Genomic DNA, 23,409 nt, shown 5'->3' with positions numbered 1-23,409 from the left:
AGTTGTAAAGCACATCAACATATCATGCAGAGCATGCAGTCAAGGTTACAAGCTTAAAGTTCAAAGTCGCACACAGTAGTCAAATAGCTTGATGTAATGTCAGCTTCATATTCTCTAACCCTCTAGGAAGATTTCATAAAACTAACAACTGTTTAACTCGAGGAGCACAGCTCAACTTCATGTCCACCCGGTATCTTTTAAACCACAAGATTTTCTTTAACCTCATTTATATGACATGCTGAAGTCATAACCCAGGTGACTAGGTCTAAGGTCAAGATCAAACTTGGAGGTCAAAGGTCAGAGCTTATCTTTGTGTCTACACTGTATATTCTAAATTGCTGGGAAGCTTTTCAGAAACCTAGCACCATTTCTTTTCCCCATCCAGATGAGGTGCTGAGCACTCGACCCAAGTCACTTGTAAGGTCAAGGTCACACATGGTCAAAGATTAAATAGCTGAAATTCACTCCAGATCTAAACCAATTGAATCTAGAATGAATCTGATAAAATTAGCAGCAGTTCTTAGCCTCATCTAGTTGACATGCAGTCAACAACACAAGTCATTAAGTCCAAGGTCAAGGTCATACCTAGAGGTCAAAGGTTATAGATACATTTTGTTTTGTATCTGAATTGTTGCACTGTATGACAAAAGAATTCCAAACACTAAACTGACTTGTATACATTTACTGTGTGCATGTGTACTTGCTTTTTAAGCATTGTGAAAAGAAAAATGAAGTAACTGTCTTAATTTTATCTTTATTTGTTCCTTCTTTGTTCATATAAACAATAAAAGCACATTATAAAATCAATTCAATGATTACTTGATATTACAAATAAAGAATTTTTAGGCTGTTTTTATATATATTTTATTATGATCTTAAGATCTAATTTGGACTTAAAAATTGGAGATCATACGAGAGGCAAATACTAGAATATAACTCCCAGTTGCAAAAGATTTGTACATATAAAATATATATTGGAATGTTCCTGTATTTGCATAAAAGAATACAAAAATAAATTTGACAGTAACACTGTATGACACAAGTGCTTGATAAAATAGTACATGCAGTGTGTACAAGGGAGCACAATTAAAAAGGGACTTGAGACAAAATATGCACATCTACTTCAAGCTGATGACGTTTACCAAGTATCATTTAAACTGGATGGAAACTATATAGTAAAATAAGAACACAATGTAGAATACTGATGTAGTTGCACCATCTCAAAATCAAAAAGGGACGTAACTCCAGACAAATAAATGGACATGAAAGTCATGTCCACATTTCATGCTGATGATGTACCAGCTTACCTAGTTTAATTACAACTGGTCTGAAAATGAAGGAGAGTTCACATGAGAGTCAGACAGACTGATGGACTGACTGACAGTTCAAACACTACATGCCTCCTGGGTCTTCTACACCAGAAGCAATATAAAATATTTTGTTCAAAATAAGTTTAACACAGAAACAACAATTACTGCTTGTCTACATGTACTAGTTAATATTAAAATAGAATCTACCATAATTTCCTGTGAATAAACCGTATCAGTGTACAACCTGAATCTCAGTGAATAACCCACTTTTTGTAAAACTGAAAAAGAAAAATTTGGCATATATGTCATACTAATGGCTACCCCACATGTGGTATCTTTCAAAATAAAATATTAGATAATCTGGGGGTTGTCCACAGGAAATTAAAGTACTGCTTTTAAGTATCACATAACATAAAACACTGTAATAATTAACCTAACAATAATATTTATCAAGAGAAAACATTGTTAGCTGTATCTTCCAAAACTGTCATGACAGTTCTATGGAAGTGCATACTTGGTTTCATCAGGTCTAGACATATCTCATAATGATCACAGTTCGGGATTATACGCAACTTTACATCTGCTCCAATACGCTTCAGCTCGTCTACAAAACGACTGGCAGAAGTTAGAGGTACTACATGGTCCTCTGTGCCATGGAGGATGATAATTTTTGGAAAACTGAAAATAACAACATCAAATTCAAGAAACACATGAAATTTTTTTAATTACACTGAACTTTTTAAAATTATGACCATATCGGCTGATAAGGCTTGCAGCTAAAATTTATTCAATCCAATGGCGTTCTATTCCTTAATAAACAGTGCACGTTTTCACAACATTCCATTATTATAGTGGAAAGATGCAACAAAGATGACGTAAAATACTGACAGACAGCTGCAGTCTTGCAAAATTATGTCAATAGAGAATGCGATGAAAAACAAACCTGGAGACTTTTGGAAAACATGGGGAAACTTTTTTCATCAATAAACTGCAGTGCCAGGAAGTTTTTTTGTCAGATTTACAGTCACAAGGTGATCAGATGACTCCCAGCACTGTGTCAGGCATGATTAGGCACCTGGGACGAACTACCAGCGTCACCTGTAAGTCAACTGAATGTCTTCCTTATCTGAAGAATTCTTAACATCAGGCAAAGTTTTGACCGGACATCAGTGAGGGGCAAAGCAAAGTCGGCAACCTTAACCATTCAGCAAAGAAGTCCCGAGCAGTGCAAATAACAGGCAATACAGGACACTTAGCTCAGTTCAGCTCAAACTAAGAAGCAGGTTTTATTCTACTATCATTTATTTTTCAACATAGATATCTTAATGTCACAACACTGTGAAATCATGACGCAATGTGCAAGACGTTCCCTTGTTAAAATGGATAAAATTTGGTAAAAACTACTAAAAATCGTTAAATAAAAGGAATACTTGTTTGTTTTACATGTAACAACAAGAAATATTTTGCTTGTGAACATCATAATTCATATTTTCACTTGTGGCTGTGCCACTCGTTAAAATATTGCACTTTTGAGATTTACATCAAGTAATAAGTTTTATTTCATGCTTACCTAGGAGCAGTGGTTATCGTACTAACAATATGTGTTGGTGAGAACCTGTCAAAGTTTTCCGGACCCCGCATAGCCTTAGCCATAGTTGATATATCCTCTACACCTCGACTGCTCTCGTGTTCGAAGTGGTCTCCTATATGGTACACACCAGCTAAACCTACAATACATACAGGGGAGATAACTCTAGGCTCAACAGGTCTTCAGATTTCCAAACCTAAAGGGAGACAATTCAAAAGTACTTTGCCTTAATTTTCAGTTACCTAATAAAAAATGATCTTATTCATGTATTTGGAAGAACACCATTTACAGGATCTCTGCATGTGTAGCTCTTCATCTGTTTAACTTGACAATTTTCGAGAACACAGGTGGTTGTTTAAACAAGTACATGTAAAATGTAATGTCAATTCTCCTTGTATATTCGTCCTGTTTAATCTTTTCAAAAGCACTTTGGGATGATAGTTCACTTTTTAAGTAAAAGCATAGGTTTACATACACTAAACCTTTCTCTTTTTTTCCATTCAATAAAGGAGATCTTGTTTTTGCAAAAGTAAAATAACTTTCATGCATTTATATTTTTCAAGTACTGTAAAATCATTTATTTCGTGGGCATGAAATTCCGTGGTTTTGGTCAAAACAGCAATATTGTGGGGATATGAATTTGTGGAATTAAACTTTTGAACATAAAATTAATACGAATTTTACGTGTTCGTTGGGATTAAATTTCATGGACTGACTCAACCAAGAAATCTACGAAAATAGTCCTCCACGAATACTTATGATTTCACAGTATCAGGTCTTGTGACAAAAAATGGCAGTTTTGAAGAAAAAGTCACAAAATTTGGTGCTAAAAAGTATGTGTATACCAAATGAGATAAATATTGATCTTACCTATAATTGCTCGAACAGACTTTCTCAGTTCTGTCATAGACGGTTCTGTAACCGTCAAAGATGGTATAAGTTCCCCTTCTCCCTGCCCGACAGTTACCACTGAATTATCATCCTCTGATCTTTCATCAGTCATCTCACTTTTGTCTCCACCAGTGGCGCCCTCTACATAGGGGGCACTTTGTGATGTATCTGGACTGGTACCACGGTACCTAATGCCACTAATTTCCGACTGTGTAAGGTCTTGAATTTCACTTTCTAACATTGAGCCTTCAGACATTTCAGTCTCAGATTTTTGTGTTTCTAGAACTTCAAAGCGACTAGTAGAAAGAGACATTTTATCTGTGTCATTAGATTGAACACCATTGCCATTTTGACCATCAAGTACTTGAAATGAGCCTGAAGATCCCGAACTCTGCCTATCTTCATTATCAGAGTTACCAGTAAAATGTCTCTCCCTGAATTGCAGTGAACCTGGTGATGTTGACTGGGAACCAGTCTCGTTTGTAGGTGGAAGCTCATTTCGGAACAATTCTAACATTGTCATAGTGCTCAAATGAGCTCCTGAGGAATGGCCAAGCAGTATTATCTTTTCCTGAATTAAACAACAATTTTAGTAGAAAATAACTGATTAAAAGTATATCGAAACAAAAAACATATAATACAAACATGTATTTTTATAATGCATTGCATCAGATTATTTCTTATTAAATGTTTAAAAATGCACAAAAGTTTTACTTAACATTCAATCAAAGAAGCAATGACCAGTCAGTTGATACACTAATATGAGGATATAGTATAAATACAATTATATAAATTTCTTATATGACTAACAATTTATTCATCACAATGACATTATGTTGACATCACGTTTTATAAAATTTTCATTGCATATGTTCCACTCTATCGCTAAAGTGAAAACATGATTTAAATATTTTAATGTTGTACAGCGTCACTGAATGTTCACGTAATGCATGGGAACATTAACGCTGTCTGATGACTTTGACTCCAGTTCCTTTCAAACATTTATGAATTCATGCATTCAAGTTCATAGTTTCTTGTGTCAGCCTTATTCAACCATGAGGTAAGAGGAAGCTAGCAAACTTTTGTTAATTATTGTAATATAGATGAACTTTAGTTTGTATATACTTGACATCCTGTCCGTGGAAGTATCAAATCTGGATGTTTTAATAAGAGAGATAAAAATAAAGTATATCAAAACATTAAATAAGTATAATTAAAAGCAAATAGGGGACATAATTCATGAAATATTGGCACAAGAGTGATGCATCTTGTGTCATATGATGTGGGTGATGATGTGGAACAACTACTTTAAGTCTGAATCAAATCCATTCAGTAACAAGAGCTCGTAGAACACGAAATGCCCACTTGATGCATTCAGTAATTGCACAAGGAACAGAAATTATTTGGTCACTGTACATGAAAGTTCTACTGTTCAAGGTCAATGTGACTTTGACCTTTGACCTACTGACCTCAAAATCAATAGGGGTCATTTGCTGGTAATGATCAATCTCCCTATCAACTTTCATTATCCTAAGCCCAAGCGTTCTCAAGTTATCATCCGGAAACTGTTCAACTGTTCTTGGTCACTGTGACCTTGACCTTTGCCCTATTGACCTCAAAATCAATAGGGGTCATCTGGTTTTTATGACCAACCTCCCTATCAACTTATGATCCTAGGCCCAATCATTCTTGAGTTATCATCTGGAAACCGTTTACTGTTCCGGGTCATTGTGACCTTGACCTTTGACCTACTGACCTCAAAATCAATAGAGGTCATCTGCTGGTCATGACAACCTTCCTGTCAACTTTCATGATCATAGGCCCAAGCGTTCTTGAGATATCATTCGGAAAACGTTTAACTGTTTCGGGTCACTGTGACCTTGACCTTTGACCTACTGATCTCAAAATAAATAGGGGTCATCTGCTGGTTATGATCAATCTTCCTATCAACTTTCATGATCCTAGGCCCAAGTGTTCTTGAGTTATCATCAGGAAACCGTTGAACTGCTTCAGGTCACTGTGACCTTGACTATCGACCTACTGACCTCAAAATCAATAGGGGTCATCTGCTGGTTATGACCAACTTTCAACTATCAACTTTCGTGACCCTAAGCCCAGAGTCATCATCTGGAAATGGATTGGTCTACATACTGACCGACCGACAAACCGACCAACATCTGCAATACAACGGTGGGCACAATGATGTGGGTGATAAGGTGGAACAACTATTTTAAATTTGAATCAAATCCATTTAGTAATGGAGTGAAAGTGCATAAAAACTTTAACCTGAAGTTCTAAGTAAAAAGGGGAGGGATAATTCATGAAATATTGGTGCAAGAGTTATGGCCTTTGTGTCATATGATGTGAGTGATGATGTTGAACAACCATTTTAAGTTTGAATCAAATCCATTCTGTAATAAATGAGATAGAGTGAAAGTGCGTCAAAACTTAACCGAAAATTCTAAGTAAAAAGGGGGGATAATTCATGTAATATTGGTGCAAGTGTTATGGCCCTTGTGCCATATGATGTAATAACTATTTTAAATTTGAAACAAATCCATCAAGGAATTACAGAGATAAGAGAAAGTGCATCAAAACTTTAACCAAGGTGCAGACGCGGAAGGAAGCCGATGCCGGGTCGTATAGGACAGCTTTCCATATTTCGTATAGTCAAGCTAGAAACTAGGACATATACTGGTAATGATAAAACTTAAAAGAGATTATTTCTAGGTATATAACAAAGAAGGGTAATTAGTTTATTTTTCACTGGGATTTAATTTTGCTAGTTGATGCTGCCATGCTATCCAAGAAACTAAGCCCTCTATGAATACCAACAGTTTAACAGTATAGGTTTAACTGACTGACTCTGTTTTGAGTACACTGCATTCAAATATGAATGTACCTACCTTATTGCCATTATATTGTTGCACATTCTGATGTAACCAACTAAGACAATCTACCATATCCTGTACCATATCATCTACATAACCCTGAAAAAACAAAACATACAGGTTACATAACAACAGACATTCTAGTGTTACAATACATCAACAAACAACAAACACTCCTTTAATATTAAAAACACAACATTTTTATGATGAAATACATTCGGACTACTAAAATGATAGTATTTTCTTCAATCTTCTACACAGTGATCTCAATTACCTATAGGTAGAGATTTCTGAAGTTGAAGGGAAGCAACTCCTGTGTGCAGTTCGACTTTCCTTTAAAAGACTGTCCCAGTCAAAATAAGAAAAGTCATGTTTTGAGAGTTTATAATACAGTACGTCCAAGATGAAAAGTCAATTTTTCGCGCGACCTCGGTGACAAAAAACGATTGACTGTGTCCTTTTGCGGTGTCCCGAACACGCTAGCACATCGAAACGGACACCGAGTCCGTTATCGGCTGCCTAGCGATCGGCGGACACGGTGCGTCGCGGTGTACAATTGCGGTGATTCTCCGTGTTCAGATCGTCTCAATTAATCCCGTTTTTGATTGTAGAAAGATAATTTTTGCTCCTATATTTCGTTTTAACAATATTGTTTTCTCTTTTCAGGTGAACTCTAAGCTTGTAAGATGTGTAATTATAAACTGTTTTGTTTCCTCTGTTTATGTTCATAGTTGTATGTAAAAAATGTTAAAACGTCAACTAACAATTACTACTAACATTACATGTTGGAATAAATGTTTTACTCACCTCTGTTGCAATTAAACTGCCTAAGTCTTTCTTTCGTTTAGCATGTTTGCCAATTTTCACATGTTGCGAAATTATTTGGTAAGTTACTCAAGGGGGGTATTCGATCTACTCCTTACCATGGAAAAAAATGGCGACCAAAACTGAAAATGTGAGTTTTTCTTACATGTTTTCTTTTTCAAGGATATCTAGACAATAACACATGTCTATCAACCTGCTCCACTGTTTTCTCTATCTACCGGTACCTTTCACTTTGGAAACAGTGCTGTAATTTGTCTGGAATGCTGGTCATGAGATTCGAATCGATGGAAAATCCTCCGGTAAACACGGGATAAGGAATAGTGCGACTTGCAAAAATGGTCTTTTTTACCTAATATACCGCAGGTTGTAAGCTGTTTTTCCGATTTGAAGGAATATTTCCGCATACTTATCTAATACTGTTGGTTTTGAACAGATCACAGTTCGTATTTTCAAAAAAAACACAATTTTTGTCCGATGGTAAGGAACAGTGTGCGAAAATTAAAGGATAAGGTGCAGAGCAATTTTTTTTCAAACGGATTTTACAGTTTTCTCTCATCGTTTCTGAGATAACCAACTGACATTTCTCTACCATGTAATAATTAAGGAGGTCTGAATCGTAACCCTGGCTGTTAAACTACACTAATACTGCAGGTGAACCTTAGTGTAAACCCTTCCCTCGTTAAAAGTTATGTCAAACAATCTGGTGTTCATTATCGTGCCTGGTCGTTTAAAAATAGGCTCCAGAAGCAAATTAAACATACTATAATTTCAATGACTATGTGTTTATACTTGTTACCTAATGTCAATTGGATTTATCTGATCCATAATCCAAAAAAATGTACTAGAGACAATTTAAAATAATACATACGTTACTGATGCCATGCGCAAGTTTTATCCAAAAGATCACAACGCTCGATCGCTTTTATAGTTAAAAAATTTAATAGATTTTTTTAGTAAATGCAAAGAATACATATTCCCTTATTACTAATAACTGCATCATAATATGTATGTTTGTGTTATTACGATTCCTAAACAATAAAACAGACATGACGCCGATGAAGGGATACTTACGCTATGGATCTAATTCCTACTATGAATATATGAGCTTGACATACAAAGAATAGCGTTTTTATGTCTTTAAAGGTTATTTCTAGTTTTGTTTCAACTACATGTTATAAAATTTGATACAAGATATACTTAGTAGTGATATATTTTTCACTTAAACTTTCCTTATGTAAAGATTCCACTTTCTATGATACAAACGTTACCTTTATTCTAAGACATTGAAAATCACAGCAATTCATGTTGAGCTAAGAGTAGTTTTTTCACGCCAAAACAGTGCATGCATTTTCAGTAAATCTATTATGAAGCAGAGGTCCTTCTTAATTTAAATGGCATAGAATGGCAAAATGATACATGATCGATTCAAACGTTACCAGTCTTATTTAAAATAACATAAACAAGAAAGTGTCACTCAGTTTTAATTGACAGTGTCGTCAGTTTGTATCGTCTATGTCATAAGATGCAGATTTCACACATGTAAAGTCACACATTTGTCCTTAAAGACGTGTTTTCTTTTTCTGAAAATGTTCAACGGGCTCCGCTGGTAATGTTCGGTTTATATAGGAAGCTAATTTGATATTCCTTAAAGTTAAACCTATTTGTGATTATATGACAATTATATTTTTTGTTTCAATTAAATTTATGTTGTTATACATATTGAGTACGCTATAAACACAGTACAAACTATTGATTCATACGTTACGTATGGTAACGTACGTATCCTTTCATACTTGATATCTTACTGACAGACCATTTTATACATGAGGCTTCTTTTATTTTTTTGAAGTCAAGTTTCCAAGTTTTAATTTGCTGAAAAGTTTTGTTTTTATCACTATTTTTGCTCAAAACATGTCATGCAAATTCTATTTTTAAAATCTGATAATATATGCTTTAATATTAATTTCTTGTTAAAAAGGTTTTGTTTACAGAATTGGTCGTATGTCATAGCATTTTTATCATAAAGATAGATGATTGACATGAATACAAAATGAATGGAAACAGCATACCCGTGGTACCCATAGCACAGTGATCGGTAACGTACGTATCAATACATAGGTTATTGGTGTATGTGTGCGTATATCAGTAATAATAACTCACTGTTGACTTGTGGTGGGCTACTGTTAAGGTAAAAATCTTCCAGTAAAAGGGCATAAAATTTTGTTCCAACCGTGATATATCTTGAAATATTTTTACAAGACTGTTAATATATTTGAAAAAGTCCTTACAGTAAAGACAGACTTAATAGAACTGTTAATTCTGAATGAAATTTTATATGTAGAATTGCCGGTTTGTGTTGATGCTTGGTTCATGAATGTGGTTGTACTCAAATAAAATGACCTTTTCTTCATTTTTTTGGAAAAGTTCTGACACGGTGACTTGTGGTTACATTTAATTTTTAATATTTGAATAAGCACTTTTTCTTCTTATATACAGCTTAATGTTGTGTGATTCATGGATTCAATGACAAAAGCACTTGTTATAAGGGCTGCCACCTTACAAATATACAAGAGAACGAGATTATCAACGCCGCCTTTGAAATTACGAATAATTAATTTGACAATCGTAAGAAATAATTAATTTGAATAAATAAGTATTTGTGCTTTTGATTTACAATGGTCGGCTTCAATTTGATGGCAATCTTGAACACGAATTTTGATGCCCGAAAAGGAATTGATTCGTTATTCTTAATTTGGGATACATACGTTACCATCAGCATATTTCTGATCAGATGGTTACCAAGATTGTATAGTCATATTGTGCATAAGATTATGCTGATTATTTGTCAACGGTTTTACTACAAAGGAATAACCACAATATTTGTTGTTTAAAAGTATTATTGTAAAGTTGCATGTTTTATGTTTTGACAAGTAAATAATACATGTTATAGTTGATTGACATAAATGTTCCCAAGAAAAGCTTGATAATTAAATGAACTTAAATTCGTGGTATAAGATGCATAATGTTGGTAAATAACAATCATATTTGCCAAATATTAAGCCTTACTTGAATGTATTTTTTTCTCATACCCATGTAATTTAGTGTAATGATACGTTACTTTGGTAATGCAGCTTAAGATACAAGCAGGACACATAAAATATTCAAACTGCTCTTTCAAATGTATATGTTAATGGCATCATAAAAGTATATATATGATTTTATGAGCTAATTATGTTTGTGATTTGCCTTTTGTCAATGTTTTTAAATACGTATTGTAACAGTTAAATGTTCGTTCAATAATCTACTAGCGAACTTGCGAGGTAATATCCCTTAATAACTCTAAGCCAACGTTAACTTATAATGTAAGAGTTAACCATAATTATGAAAAGTCGTATACATAGTTAAAGCTTCAACCACAATAATTTCTTGTCTGTATGTATCCAAAAAACCTAGAATTAGTGCGACTAAATGTCGCATAACGTATGTATCTTAACGCAAAAAAAGAGCGGTATATTTCAACAATGCATAACGCCTAAACACTTCTTTAATTTCTAATAAAATCCAGCAATTATAATTTTTTTCTGGTTTTATTTTGTTACCTCAAATAAAAAGATCATAATCATTGAATAAAAAACCCTTATAATTTGACTTATTAAGTTTTAAATAATTACTTTTTTTATGAAATAAAAGTGAGAGTTTCCTAAAAGGAGTTAGAATTGCTTTGCTGTAAGAGTTATAATTTAATTGGTCAGGACATTACTCATGACTGAGCAATCCAAATTAGTATATTATCAATTAAAATAATTTTGTGTACATTCTGAAAAAAAGCCTGCATGTCAATCACTAAGCAAAACACAGGAAATAACCAATTTATCGGTAGGCAATAAAATTTATGATTCCCTGATAATTATTAGACTACATGTCAAGTCTACAGAGGTTTTATGGACCCTCATCAGACTGGACCAGACAGGATCTTGTTTATTGGAGATTAAGATGTCTGGTATTTGGGGGTGGGGGTCACTGATATAGGAGATTTTCTTTGCCTTTAAGTGGTGTTGCTGATTTATCACTATCTTTAGTAGAACACAATGTATTTTAAGTAGGCTTAACTTTTTAAGACAAAAATATTTCAACATTTTTGTAAGGCAATTGCTTGTTATTAACGGCTTGGGCGCTATACCAAATACTATATTAAATACTTGATAAACTTTCGGCTTTCAGTACATCACGTGTCTGATAGACAGGCGGATACCTTTTAAATCTTCCTACATTGAGCAAGAGATAGTTATAAATGATCATCAAAATATTATTGTAACAGAATTTTACTTGATTGCCTCTGAAAAGAGTGAAGAAAAAAGTCGCTTGAAGAAGTGAACTGCACCTTATCCTCTTATTTTCGTACACTGTTCCTTATCATCAGACAAAAAACTGTGTAATTTAAAATTACGACTTTTAATCGGCTCCAGACTAACCATGATGGAAATATATGTTGAAATCTTACTTCTTATCAGAAAAATAGCTCACAACTATTTGAATAATTGGGGAAAAAGACCATTTTTGCCAATCGCACTATTCCTTATCCCGTGTTTTCAGGAGGATTTTCTATCGATTCAAATCCCATGACCAGCATTTTAGACAAATTACAGCACTGTTTCCAAAGTTAAAGGTACTGATAAATAGAAAAAACAGTGGAGCAGGTTGATAGCCATGTGTCATGGTCTAGAAATCTTTGAAAAAGATAAAAAGTAAGAAAAACTCACATTTTGAGTTTTGGCCGCCATTTTGTTTTGGTGGTAAGGAGTAGATCGAATACCCCCCTTGTTACTTATGATTAATAAGTTCATGTTGGTATAACAAGTGCTAATTAGGTAATTGTCGACATCTATAAAGAGTATTTAAAGTTTATAGTTTTCGAGTAAAACTTCTTTCTATAAAATGCAGTTTCAAACAGTTAATTTTAACTTCAAGTCATGAAAATTGTTCGATGTTTAAATCAATATCATTTTCACTTGTACATGTAGTCTAGTTTATTTTGCACCTGTCAATATTTTGCCCGCCCAGGGGGGCGGCGGGCCGACCCGGGGGAATTGGACATCTCAAAAATTTTGTTGTCTAAATCCCCACCCTAGGGACAACCTTTTTTGTCTAAATCCCACCCTAGAGCCTGGTTGGTACATCAAATGTTTGTCAAATTCCCGCCTGTCGGGAATGGTCTTCTGTCTAAAGTCCCGTGTATGCCCGCCGCTCCCCCGGGCGGGCAAAATATTGACAGGTGCATTTTCAATTTGCAATGATTTATTATCGTAAAATTTACAAAGAAACAAGGGATAAATCAGAAGTTATGAAGCAATTGTTTTATATTTCAGGTACACATCAACTACTAGTATATAAAAATAGAAGAGAAAAAAAACAGAAGTGAAGTTTCGGAGCAAGACGCGGTTGTGGCTAGTAATACGGTCCCGCACGGTCCTAAAGCTAGTCATACGTGAGGCACGTTCAGCTAGACAGTCTTGCTTGGACTACAAGAGTAGTGATAATCACATACGACTAGATTTTTGGCCATCGTGCGGGACTGTTCACTACAGGATGTTTTAAAGCCACTAATAAATATGTATCATTTCCATATGGTTTATAATAAATAATGAAAGCGTAAAGTAGTTGTTATCTATACTTACGGGTACTGGTAGAAAAATACAGCACAACACCAGAGGAGGGAAGAAGCAGAAAACGAAAATCGGGCTTCTATATCTTTTATTAATTCACTTTTTTTCTATACGAAATTTAACGGAATATAATATTTATTAGGAAGCACAAGCAATTCAAACAAATAAAGCCAATAATGATTTACACTAGAAAGAAAAAAATATTTTGCTATGTTGCGTTATCATATAATGCTTCCATTTGATTTTATTTCTTATTCATAACATGTACATAGATACAAACGATACCAACAATCGAAAATTATTTACACAAAATACAGACAGACATATTCTATAAATCATCATGTAATAATCACACACATAACGTGACAAATACACTTGCAGTTGTTAAAACTAAACAGTATAATTCTATTTCATATTTTGTTTCTGTTCCCTTTGGTTTATTACACAGACAAAATTTTATGAAAAAGATCATACACATTATTACGAATATGCAAATATTACGAATATGAAAGTATCTTAATCTTGCCGAAAATAATACAGAATGGAGAATAAACAATTTTTGTCAGTAGTGAATACATAATATGAATTATATAATAAACACAAAATAATTTCTGTAAGCATTACCGATACACAGTTTTTTTTATATGAGGCTATAAACATATATGACATTTAATGCTAATAAAATTATGTTTACAAAAAAAATAAAAAAAATATTAAATTGTAAGTTGTTGCTTCCAAGGCTCTTACTCAGCACTATTTTTCGTAATCTTGCCCTGAAAAAAAAAAAGCAGATAAAACATAATTTTTAACAGCTGTATATGTTACACATTAATAGTTTCCTGAAATCTGAAATGTCATGTGATATAATTCGATTAATTTGTTGTTTCAGACATGTAGACAAGCATCTAAATGTTTTTAAAATGGATAATTACTTTGTTTACTTTAAGTGAATACCACTGTTTTCTTTCCCGAGCGAAAACTTTAATGCCGATATTCTATATTGCATTAAAATTAAATTTCAAATTCTTTTTTGATATTTACAAAAGCAAATAAATTCGTTACAAATTAACAAGTTATTCAAAAACTATTAATTTTAACTGCTAACTTACCTCTTAAATAATTATCTAACTCCATGCCAAACTGTGAACGAAGATTAATCGTTAGGGTTTTAAATAACGTAATCGTATTAAAGTAATTGTTAGTATAACAACAGAAGTTTGCAACAAACATACAAAACTGCAAAAGTGAACTCTAAATAAAACAACTGAATTTACAAGTTTTATTGTTTATTAAGCACTATCTCGTCGTATACGCTTCGTGTCAAGAGCTGTACCTGCAAAATACGAAAAGTTTCCAAAATTACCTTGCAGACGAACATTGAAACTGAAAAATTACGATAATATTTTGTGTTAACATACACATAAATATATCTTTTAATTTTTGGTTAAAATAAAATGAACAAGAGCTGTCTCCGTAGGATGACACATGCCCCCGATGGCACTTTGAATGAATAGTTATGGCCGATGTTAAGAGTTTTGGACCTTTGACCTACGGAGCTGGGTCTTGCGCGCGACACATCGTCTTACTGTGTCACACATTCATGCATAGTTATTTTAAAATCCATGCATGAATGACAAAGATATGGACCGGACATGCCCATCAATGCACTATCATGAAAAATGATCTTTAACGTCTAAGTGTGACCTTGACCTTTGAGCTACGGACCTGGGTCTTGCGCACTGCACGTCGTCTTACTGTGGTACACATTCATGCCAAGTTATTTGAAAATCCATCCATCGATGACAAAGATATGGACCGGACACGCCCATCAATGCACTATCCTTTAACGTCTAAGTGTGACCTTGACCTTTGAGCTACGGACCTGGGTCTTGCGCACTGCACGTCGTCTTACTGTGGTACACATTCATGCCAAGTTATTTGAAAATCCATCCATCGATGACAAAGATATGGACCGGACACGCCCATCAATGCACTATCCTTTAACGTCTAAGTGTGACCTTGACCTTTGAGCTACGGACCTGGGTCTTGCGCACTGCACGTCGTCTTACTGTGGTACACATTCATGCCAAGTTATTTGAAAATCCATCCATCGATGACAAAGATATGGACCGGACACGCCCATCAATGCACTATCCTTTAACGTCTAAGTGTGACCTTGACCTTTGAGCTACGGACCTGGGTCTTGCGCACTGCACGTCGTCTTACTGTGGTTCACATTCATGCCAAGTTATTTGAAAATCCATCCATCGATGACAAAGATATGGACCGGACACGAAAATTGCGGACGGACCGACAGACTGACAGACCGACAGACCGACGGACAGACAGACGGTTCAAAAACTATATGCCTCCCTTCGGGGGCATAAAAATAGCATGTTTTAAAACAATATCATGAACACCGCAGTCCGCCGCGATTTCACCGCGAAACAGCGTGTTCGGCGAGCACCGTGTCCGGACACGCTGTTCACCGCGATTTGCGGTGAAATCACCCAGCTGGGTGGTCAAATTTCTTTGAACACACTAGTCTGGTGTCACGGTGATGGGTGTCCATTGGAACTTTTCATTTTGGACGTACTGTACTTCATACTGGTAACAGAAAGAGTTTGGTATATTGGGTTAAAAGCTATAATTTCCTACACACACATCTATTTCAGCTGGATTTTTACTTGAAAAATGTGCATAATTCCACATTAGTAAGTTTCCTTTGAATTTACAATAATAACATGCGTAAGCCATCATTCAGATCTAAAAATCACAAAGTTTTAATGTGATATCTCATCAACATGCAATATACTTGATTACTGGTAAGCTCCTTTTTTCGAGACTAGAAAAGCTGAACAGAGATACTTCTTTTTAAATTGACTATTTGGAGAATATGTGGAGCTACAGATTTCACCCTTTCACTGGCATCAAGGGCCCAGTTGTTGGAAACTTTAACAGACTGTTAAACTAATCGCCTGTTAAATTTTGATTCAAAATACTAGTCTTGGTGGGAAACAGTAGTATGAAGTTTTAATTTTACTTTAAAGACTTTTAGTGTTCATAATCCTTAAGCCATACATTTGTTTTTCTAAGTTTTCTAAAGTGTCGAAACATTACTCTAAAAGATAATCGACTGTTAGCTTAATCAACTGTTAAAGTTTTGAACAACTGGCTCCATGTGTTCACACTGGTATACTGACTGGTCATGTTTAAGAAATAATATATCTAATTTTGTGATTTGTTGCTGAATAGAATCATTGTTCAGATGCGAAGGAATTATATTACGCAGATGCAGCCTGAGTGATATAATAATACGCATCTGAATGACAAACAACTATTTTATTTAAGAGCAAATCACTAAATGAGATATATTATTTCGATTCTAACATGTTACCAAGGATTTTAAAGAGCATCCTTGACGACATCAATTAAATATTTGACTGTTTTCTGTTGGTTTCTTTTGCAGCGCACCGCTACGCTGTTTGACGCTATGACATAATAACTGTGACGTCAGAAAAATGAATTGTTGTATAATAACACACAATTTTCAGCCTTCTTTGTTTAATAGGAAATTGAATTGGGTCATGTTAGAATTTGGTATAGAAGCTGGTATCTCAGTAACTGCTAGCAGGAAAGAATTAAAACTTAATACACATGACCATTGACTGTGATGACTTTATTCTGCTTCATGCTCTTGTTTTGACTTACCAATTTCATATTTTGTACTGTCCTGGAAGTAAGCTAGCCTAATTGACTAGAACAGTCCAATTTATCTCAGAAAAAAAAACATTTTCTTTGATAAAACGTAAACATAGAAGTTTAAATGGACTAACCTGTGGATATGTGGAATGGTTTGGACAGCAAACAATTACACCAAGTTTGTTAGCCACAGCAGAGCACAGAAGCCCATACATTTTCTTGTCTCCTGACCCCCAGGCTCCACCATAGCCAAAAACAAGAACTGGGTGTGGACCTTTGTCACCTGAGCCATTTTTCTTTGGAATATACAGGTCTAATTTTTTACTTCTTCTACCATACACTTTGTCCTGCAAAAACAATGGAAAATCTTGGAACTTTTTTTCTCTCTGAAACACTGTCAGTTAGTATGTACATGTGTTTGTTTATTATAGTGCAACTGTTTTTGACTTACGAGACATTTCTGCCTAGCCTAATTGACTAGAACAGTCCAATTTACATCTACCTCCTGAATTGTAATATGCTATGCCAACATCATCGGTAAATTGAACAAATAACTATGAATAAGACTGAAGCAGTTGAACATATTTCAGAAGTATTGTTACTATAAATAGATTCATTACCAGTGCTTGCTGTATAACATATGAAGCCAGATGGAAGATTTCGTATTTAAAAAAAACAAGGCTTGCATGTTTTCCGTTTAAAACTAGAGCTGTCACAGGAGTGACGAATATACCTCCACAATATGGCCTTGTCACAGAAGTAAGCCTATGTCAAAGTTGAACCTCAAAACCAATAGAGGTCATCTGCTGGTCATGATCAACCTACCTATTAAGTTTTGTGATCCTAGGCCAAAGCGTTCTCAAGTTATGGTCCGGAAATAGTTTAACTGCTCTGGGTAACTTTGACCTTGACCTTTAATCTACTGACCTTAAAATCAGTAGGTGTCATCTGCTGGTCATGACATACCTTCCTATCAACTTTCATGATCCTAGGCCGAAGCGTTCTCAAGTTATCGTCTGGAAAGGTTTAACTGTTCTGTGTCACTAAGACCTTGACCTTTGACCTCAAAATAAATTGGGATCATTTGCTGGTCATTACAAACCTCCCTATCAACTTTCGTGATCCTAGGCCCAAGCATTATCAAATTATCATCCGGAAACTTTTTTCCGGGTCATTGTGACCTTGACCTTGACCACTGACCTCAAAGTCGAACTTGACCTGTATTTTATGATGTTACACCTGTGTACCAAAAATTATTTAAACCTGTTAAGCCTTTCACGAGTTATTGTCCAAAAACCATGAAAACCAATTGACGGCCGGCCCAACAAACTCACTCCTATATACCCCCCAAACTTTGTTTGTAGGGGTATAATTAAGTTGATTACATATACTGGTACCTTTATAACATCAGGAGCTCCTGCCATTTTGTAGTAAGACTTCCATTGCACATACAGTGTGGCATATCTTACTGATAGTATCAGACTCTGTATAATACACAAGTTGAGTGCATACACTTTACGTGGATTAAATGCCCTTCGGTATCTGTTTGGTACCTGCGGCCAGCCATATGCCAGGTTACATATTAGAGCAGCTATATATGGTAACACTACAGCAGATGAAGCTGCTACGGCAGCCACTTTCACCAGTCCACCCAACATGTCGCACTGACTAGACCAATCCTGTAGATAAAATTATTTCATATTATGACATACAAATTTTACAAGAGTGTCATGATTACCCTGAATCGCTCACCTGAGTAATATGAGCCACATGTTTAAAATGGCAAACTGATGCTAAAATAATAGAAAGTTGGTCAGTAGGTCACATTCATGTTCACTGAAAGTCAGTTTTAAGATCAGTGTGTAAAACTGTACATGTCATCCACATTTAAAGGCTGTATCTTAAAAAACAAGAACGTAGGTCAGTAGGTCAAGGTCACAGTCAAATGACCCCTAATCGCTTGTGGTCATCAGGTAATTATAATTAAACAGTCTAGGAAATATGATCTGATAATTTTTTAAGTATTTATTCCTATATAACTCGTATAACAGGGCAAGGCCCCTTTTCACCCCAGGGGCATAATCTGAACAATCTTGGTAGAGGACCACAAGGCAATGCAACATACCAAATATCAAAAGCCTAGGCCTTGCAGTTTAAAGCAAGAAGATTTTTAAAGTTTTTCCCATATAAGTCTATGAAAAACTTGAGACCCCCGGGGCTGGGCCTCTTTTCACCCCAGGGTTATAATTTGAAAAATTTTGGTAGAGGACCACAAGGCAATGCTACATACTAAATATCAAAGGCCTAGGTCTTGTGGTTTTAGACAAGAAGATTTTTAAAGTTTTTTTCTATATAAGTCTATGTAAAACTTGTGACCCCCGGGGCTGGGCCTCTTTTCTACCCAGGGGCACAATTTGAACGATCTTGATAGAGGATCATTAGATGAGGTCACCTGCCAAATATCAAGGCTCTACGCCTTGCAGTTTTGGACAAGAGGATTTTTAAAGTTTTTCCCTTTGGTTGCCATGGCAACCAGTTCTATATGGAATTCAATTATTTGAATAATTTTGAAAGGGGGCCACCCAAGGATTATTCCTGTGAAGTTTGGTGTAATTCTGCCCAGTGGTTTTCAAGAAGATTTTTTAGAAATTGTTGATGGACGCATGACACATGACCCATGACGGACAGGTGAGCTAAAAAGTTAAAAATACTTGATATTTTACAGGAAAAACAGAAAAATTGGAAAAAAAGCAGAATACCTACATATTTCACCTCATCATTTTATTACAATGAAATTGATCAGAGTCCTGTTATACATTTCAAGCCATTTCTGTAAGGCAAATGACTAAGTTGCAATGATTGCAGGTTATTAGCTGTGTATCTGGAAATATGCACAAGTTTTGCAGCGGAAATATTGCGCAACATTAGAAGCTGTGCAGAGTCAGCTTTTAATGGCGAATAACTGTTCCAAGTTTTAAAGCAATAGTTTTGACCATTAAAGAGAAAAGTTTAGCTAAACGCAAAACTTAACCAAGAAATCTGATATTTTCTAAGTCCAAAAGGGGCCATAGTTCTTGCAAAAAGCTGGATGGAGTTATGTTTCTTGCTGTACAGAGTCAGCTATTGATGGTGAACAAGAGTTGCAAGTTTTAAAGCAATAGCTTTGATAGTTAGGAGAAAAGCTGACCTAAACATAAAACTTAACCAGGCAATGCTGATGCCGACACAGACGCCGATGCCAATCAAATGATGACAATTGCTCATCTTTTTTTTCAAAAAATCAGATGAGCTAAAAATCTTATCTTCATGATTATGGTCATGTTATAAAATCAAGCATAACATGTTTATCTGTGCAAAATATTCTGTAACATAACATTTCTTCATTGACAGTTTTGGCTTGGCACAACTATCGTGCACCACAACAACAACAACAACAACAACACTGGAATGTTTTCAAACAGCTACATCTATAAGCAACAGCATTTTTAACAGAAATATTGATCAGATATAGTTTAAGAATGATGATAAAATACTTTCATTGAAAATTACTTAATTCACATAAAAACTGATTAACAGATGGCTAGAAAACACTAGAGGACATGCTAAAGGTCCAGTTACTGGACAGCTAAAATACAGATTATAGGCGTCATTTACCTGATGGCTAGACACTTCCAACAATAAAAGAACTGTTTTTCTGTGCACACATATTGCTATTGGCAGTTTTTTCAAACACATTCAATTTAGATACTTTAACATGGTTTATTTGACCCATTTGTAGTTGTACATGTCAGAATATTGTTTTGTTCAAATGAATCATGCAACCTTGTCCAAAGTATGCCTAGGCAACAGGTGGGCTCAATTCATATAACACCAGGCTATCCTTGCGTGATCGGTACACCGAAATGAACCTCGATGTTTCAATTGGGCTATTCGGCATGTCCCTCCACAGTAATGGATTGATGCGGGCAAAAACAACCCAACTGAAACAAATGCAAATTAGGCGAAACTGGTGTACTCTACACAATCCAATTGTAAACTCGAGCTAACCTAGGCTATAGTCTTTTTTATGAACATGTATGTACCTAGTGTAGTGGTTATAGGTATATAAGGCCACTTCCAACAGCCTTGCTGTTGGGTTAACCCTTTAGCGACATAGTTAGAGTGTCCGCCTACAGATCACGAGGTCCAGGGTTCGATCCTTGGTAGAGTCTGTGGTATTTTACAACACTATGTACCTCCTTTTGGAGACGCAAGTCGTTAGACACTTCTGCCCCCCTACTGGTTGCGTATCGAGCCCCTAGTTCCGGGATGTACCGTATACTTATTGTATCCAATAAAATCGTCCAATCTTGACTTAAATGTATTTAAAGATGGCGCTAAAACTATTTTGGCTTATATCTTTAGTAACCACAGAAAAAAAATTTACCATAGCTAATTCATATTTTCCATAGATAATTAATATTTTCCATAGAATACATTAGAATGTTGAACAAATGTACAATAAGCCTTCTAATTACACACTTAAATAAACTGTCAATTAGTGTAATCTACCTGTTATCATGTTATCAGGAATTTTGTGATAAGTCCATGGACGTAAGTCCATAGGGAGAAATGGACCTTTGCACCGTTTCTTCAAGGGACGCTACTCTTTGAGTCTTTCTAAAGAAATTCGTCATCGCATAATACCGACTTCTTTGTAGAGATTTGGAAAGTATGATTCATCGAGTTGTGTTCTATCTAAGGCATAAATGATTTTATCTATTTTTTTGTTCCCATTTATACTCTAGCCTGTACACTTTTTGTGACAACGAACGATGTGTACTGCCATCCGGTGTAGAAATGTATTTGTTCCATGTAAAATTATCCCAGGCCAAATTATCTGATAATTTTATTAGAAATTAGGCATTGCCTACCAGACGGAAAAAACTCAGTCATTGGCCTTATTGTTAATTCATTCGGCATAAATTGTCCTTTCAATCATTTCAGAATGCGTTACGCTTTTGATCTTATTTGGCTTATCTGGGATGCAACTTATTTTATGATCTGATATTTTATAGTTGTCATCCCTCTAAGGTTTACCCGTATCTGCATTTTACTGCATTTTGTTAGGAAAACGAAGACATTAAAAAATCCAAAAAAGTCATAATATACTGGTCAAACTTACTTGCTTTAATAAATTAAACATTAATATTCATGTAGAAACTTCAAATTTAATTCATAATTTTAAATAAGAGACTTAAATCTTCGAAAATAGGATGTGACAGGTGCGAGAAGATATCTACTCTGACACCAGTTTCAAAAACAACAGACTGATGATTTCACTAAATTGCAGAAACAAAACACAAAATATAATTCATAAAATGTCAGTGAGGCACGCAAGTTTATGCTAATGTCAACATAAAATCCATTTTTAGAGATGTAATCATTACAAAAACTTTCTACATGTACCAGAAAACGTTCCCAACGGATTTCAATTGGGGATTTCCTAACAGAAATATGCAGAATAAGTTTGGACGTGACGGAGACAGTGATAGTCAAAAGTTATCATGCTGTCCCGAAACGTCGTATTATTTGGACTAGCTTTTGATCTTGTTTTGGAAATTAGGAATCAAACTCTACTGAATTCATTATGAATTATGTCTGTCTATCTAGATATCATTTGTGTAATGCAAATCTAAAAAAGTATTTGACCCAAAGTCATCAAACCTCACAGGATTATCTTTCAACATGTGAAGTTGTACACCTGGTGTTTTAACTGGAACTTTAAACATGTTAAATACACAGTCAGACCAGAGTTTAGTCCAAATAATGGCACGTTTCGGGACAGCTTGATAACTTTTGACTGTTGCTGTCTCCCTTAGAGGGATGACAACTGTAAAATATCAGATCATAAAATAAGTTCTACCGATAAGCCAAATGAGTAAGGCTAACCAGAGTTATGGCCCATAACTTAGTTAAAAGTATGTCCGTCCACATTTGTGTGTCAAAAATATGCATAAATGATAAAAAGGGCCTTAAAGTTTGTGTTTCATGTATCTTGGAAAGTATTTGACCTAGGGTTATGAACCACTACAGGAATATTATTTAACATGGGAACTTTTCAACCTGGGGTTTTGTTTGAAGTTTCACCCAGACAGACCAGAGTTATGGCCCTTTACTTAGTAGAAAATATGCGCAAAAAGGGCATAAAAGTTTGTGTCACATGAATCTTAAAACATACTTGACCTAGGGTCATGAAACTTAATAGGAATATCATTCAGCATGTGAAGTTTTGCAACTGATGTTTTGTTTGGCATTTCTTTTGGTCAGGCCAGCGTTATGGCCCTTGATTTAGTCCAAAATATGCATGAAGTGCTGCAAGTGCATACAACTTTGTTCGCATGTATTGCAATACTGTTTCAGTATGTCATCTGCTTGGCCATATCACATTGGTATTGAGTTTAAAATTAGATTTATGTTTGTTATCTTTAAAACAGATCCAATTATTCATCCGAAGTGAAATGCACCAATCATTGTCAAAGAAGTTCAACTTTAATACT

At 35.0% G+C, this 23,409-nt stretch overlaps 2 protein-coding genes across 4 annotated transcripts in view; one reads left to right on the top strand and one right to left on the bottom strand.

Moving 5' to 3' along the window:
- Window positions 1–740: 740 nt before the first annotated feature.
- LOC123564406 (uncharacterized) lies at window positions 741–21,560 on the bottom strand. 3 transcript variants are annotated; one of them, XM_053537047.1, is made up of 7 exons: window positions 21,422–21,560; window positions 18,268–18,549; window positions 17,005–17,217; window positions 6,696–6,779; window positions 3,769–4,360; window positions 2,881–3,037; window positions 741–1,988 (listed from the first exon to the last, which is right to left on the bottom strand). In XM_053537047.1, exons 2-7 carry the CDS (start codon window positions 18,526–18,528, stop codon window positions 1,760–1,762), a joined length of 1,536 nt encoding a protein of 511 aa, XP_053393022.1. In that variant the 5' UTR covers window positions 18,529–18,549; window positions 21,422–21,560; the 3' UTR covers window positions 741–1,759. The 3 variants fall into 3 exon arrangements, with proteins under 3 accessions (XP_053393022.1, XP_053393021.1, XP_053393020.1); XM_053537046.1 differs by having other exon boundaries at window positions 21,297–21,435; XM_053537045.1 differs by lacking the exon at window positions 21,422–21,560 and adding an exon at window positions 20,525–20,805.
- Window positions 21,500–23,409, top strand: part of LOC123562314 (geranylgeranyl pyrophosphate synthase-like) — a 29,818-nt gene continuing 27,908 nt past the window's right edge. The window contains exon 1 of the mRNA XM_053537048.1: window positions 21,500–21,581. The gene's annotated coding sequence lies outside the window, so the exon portion shown is untranslated. The remainder of the gene's footprint in view (window positions 21,582–23,409) is intronic.

The sequence above is a fragment of the Mercenaria mercenaria genome, chromosome 2 (genome assembly GCF_021730395.1).
Source record: "Mercenaria mercenaria strain notata chromosome 2, MADL_Memer_1, whole genome shotgun sequence".
Lineage (NCBI taxonomy): Eukaryota > Metazoa > Mollusca > Bivalvia > Venerida > Veneridae > Mercenaria > Mercenaria mercenaria.
Note: the sequence above shows the minus strand (reverse complement) of the source record. Positions and strands in the feature narration are given on the sequence as shown.

What these genes read in the sequence shown, in the direction of transcription:
- LOC123564406 (XM_053537045.1), bottom strand. Translation starts at nt 20,605, where the DNA reads ATGTGTTTGAAAAAACTGCCAATAGCAATATGTGTGCACAGAAAAACA. An exon ending in ACCATTCCACATATCCACAG is followed by an intron (nt 6,780 to 17,004) that starts GTTAGTCCATTT and finishes TTGTTTTTTCAG; the next exon opens with GGTTATGTAGATGATATGGT. An exon ending in ACGATAACCACTGCTCCTAG is followed by an intron (nt 1,989 to 2,880) that starts GTAAGCATGAAA and finishes TGTTATTTTCAG; the next exon opens with TTTTCCAAAAATTATCATCC.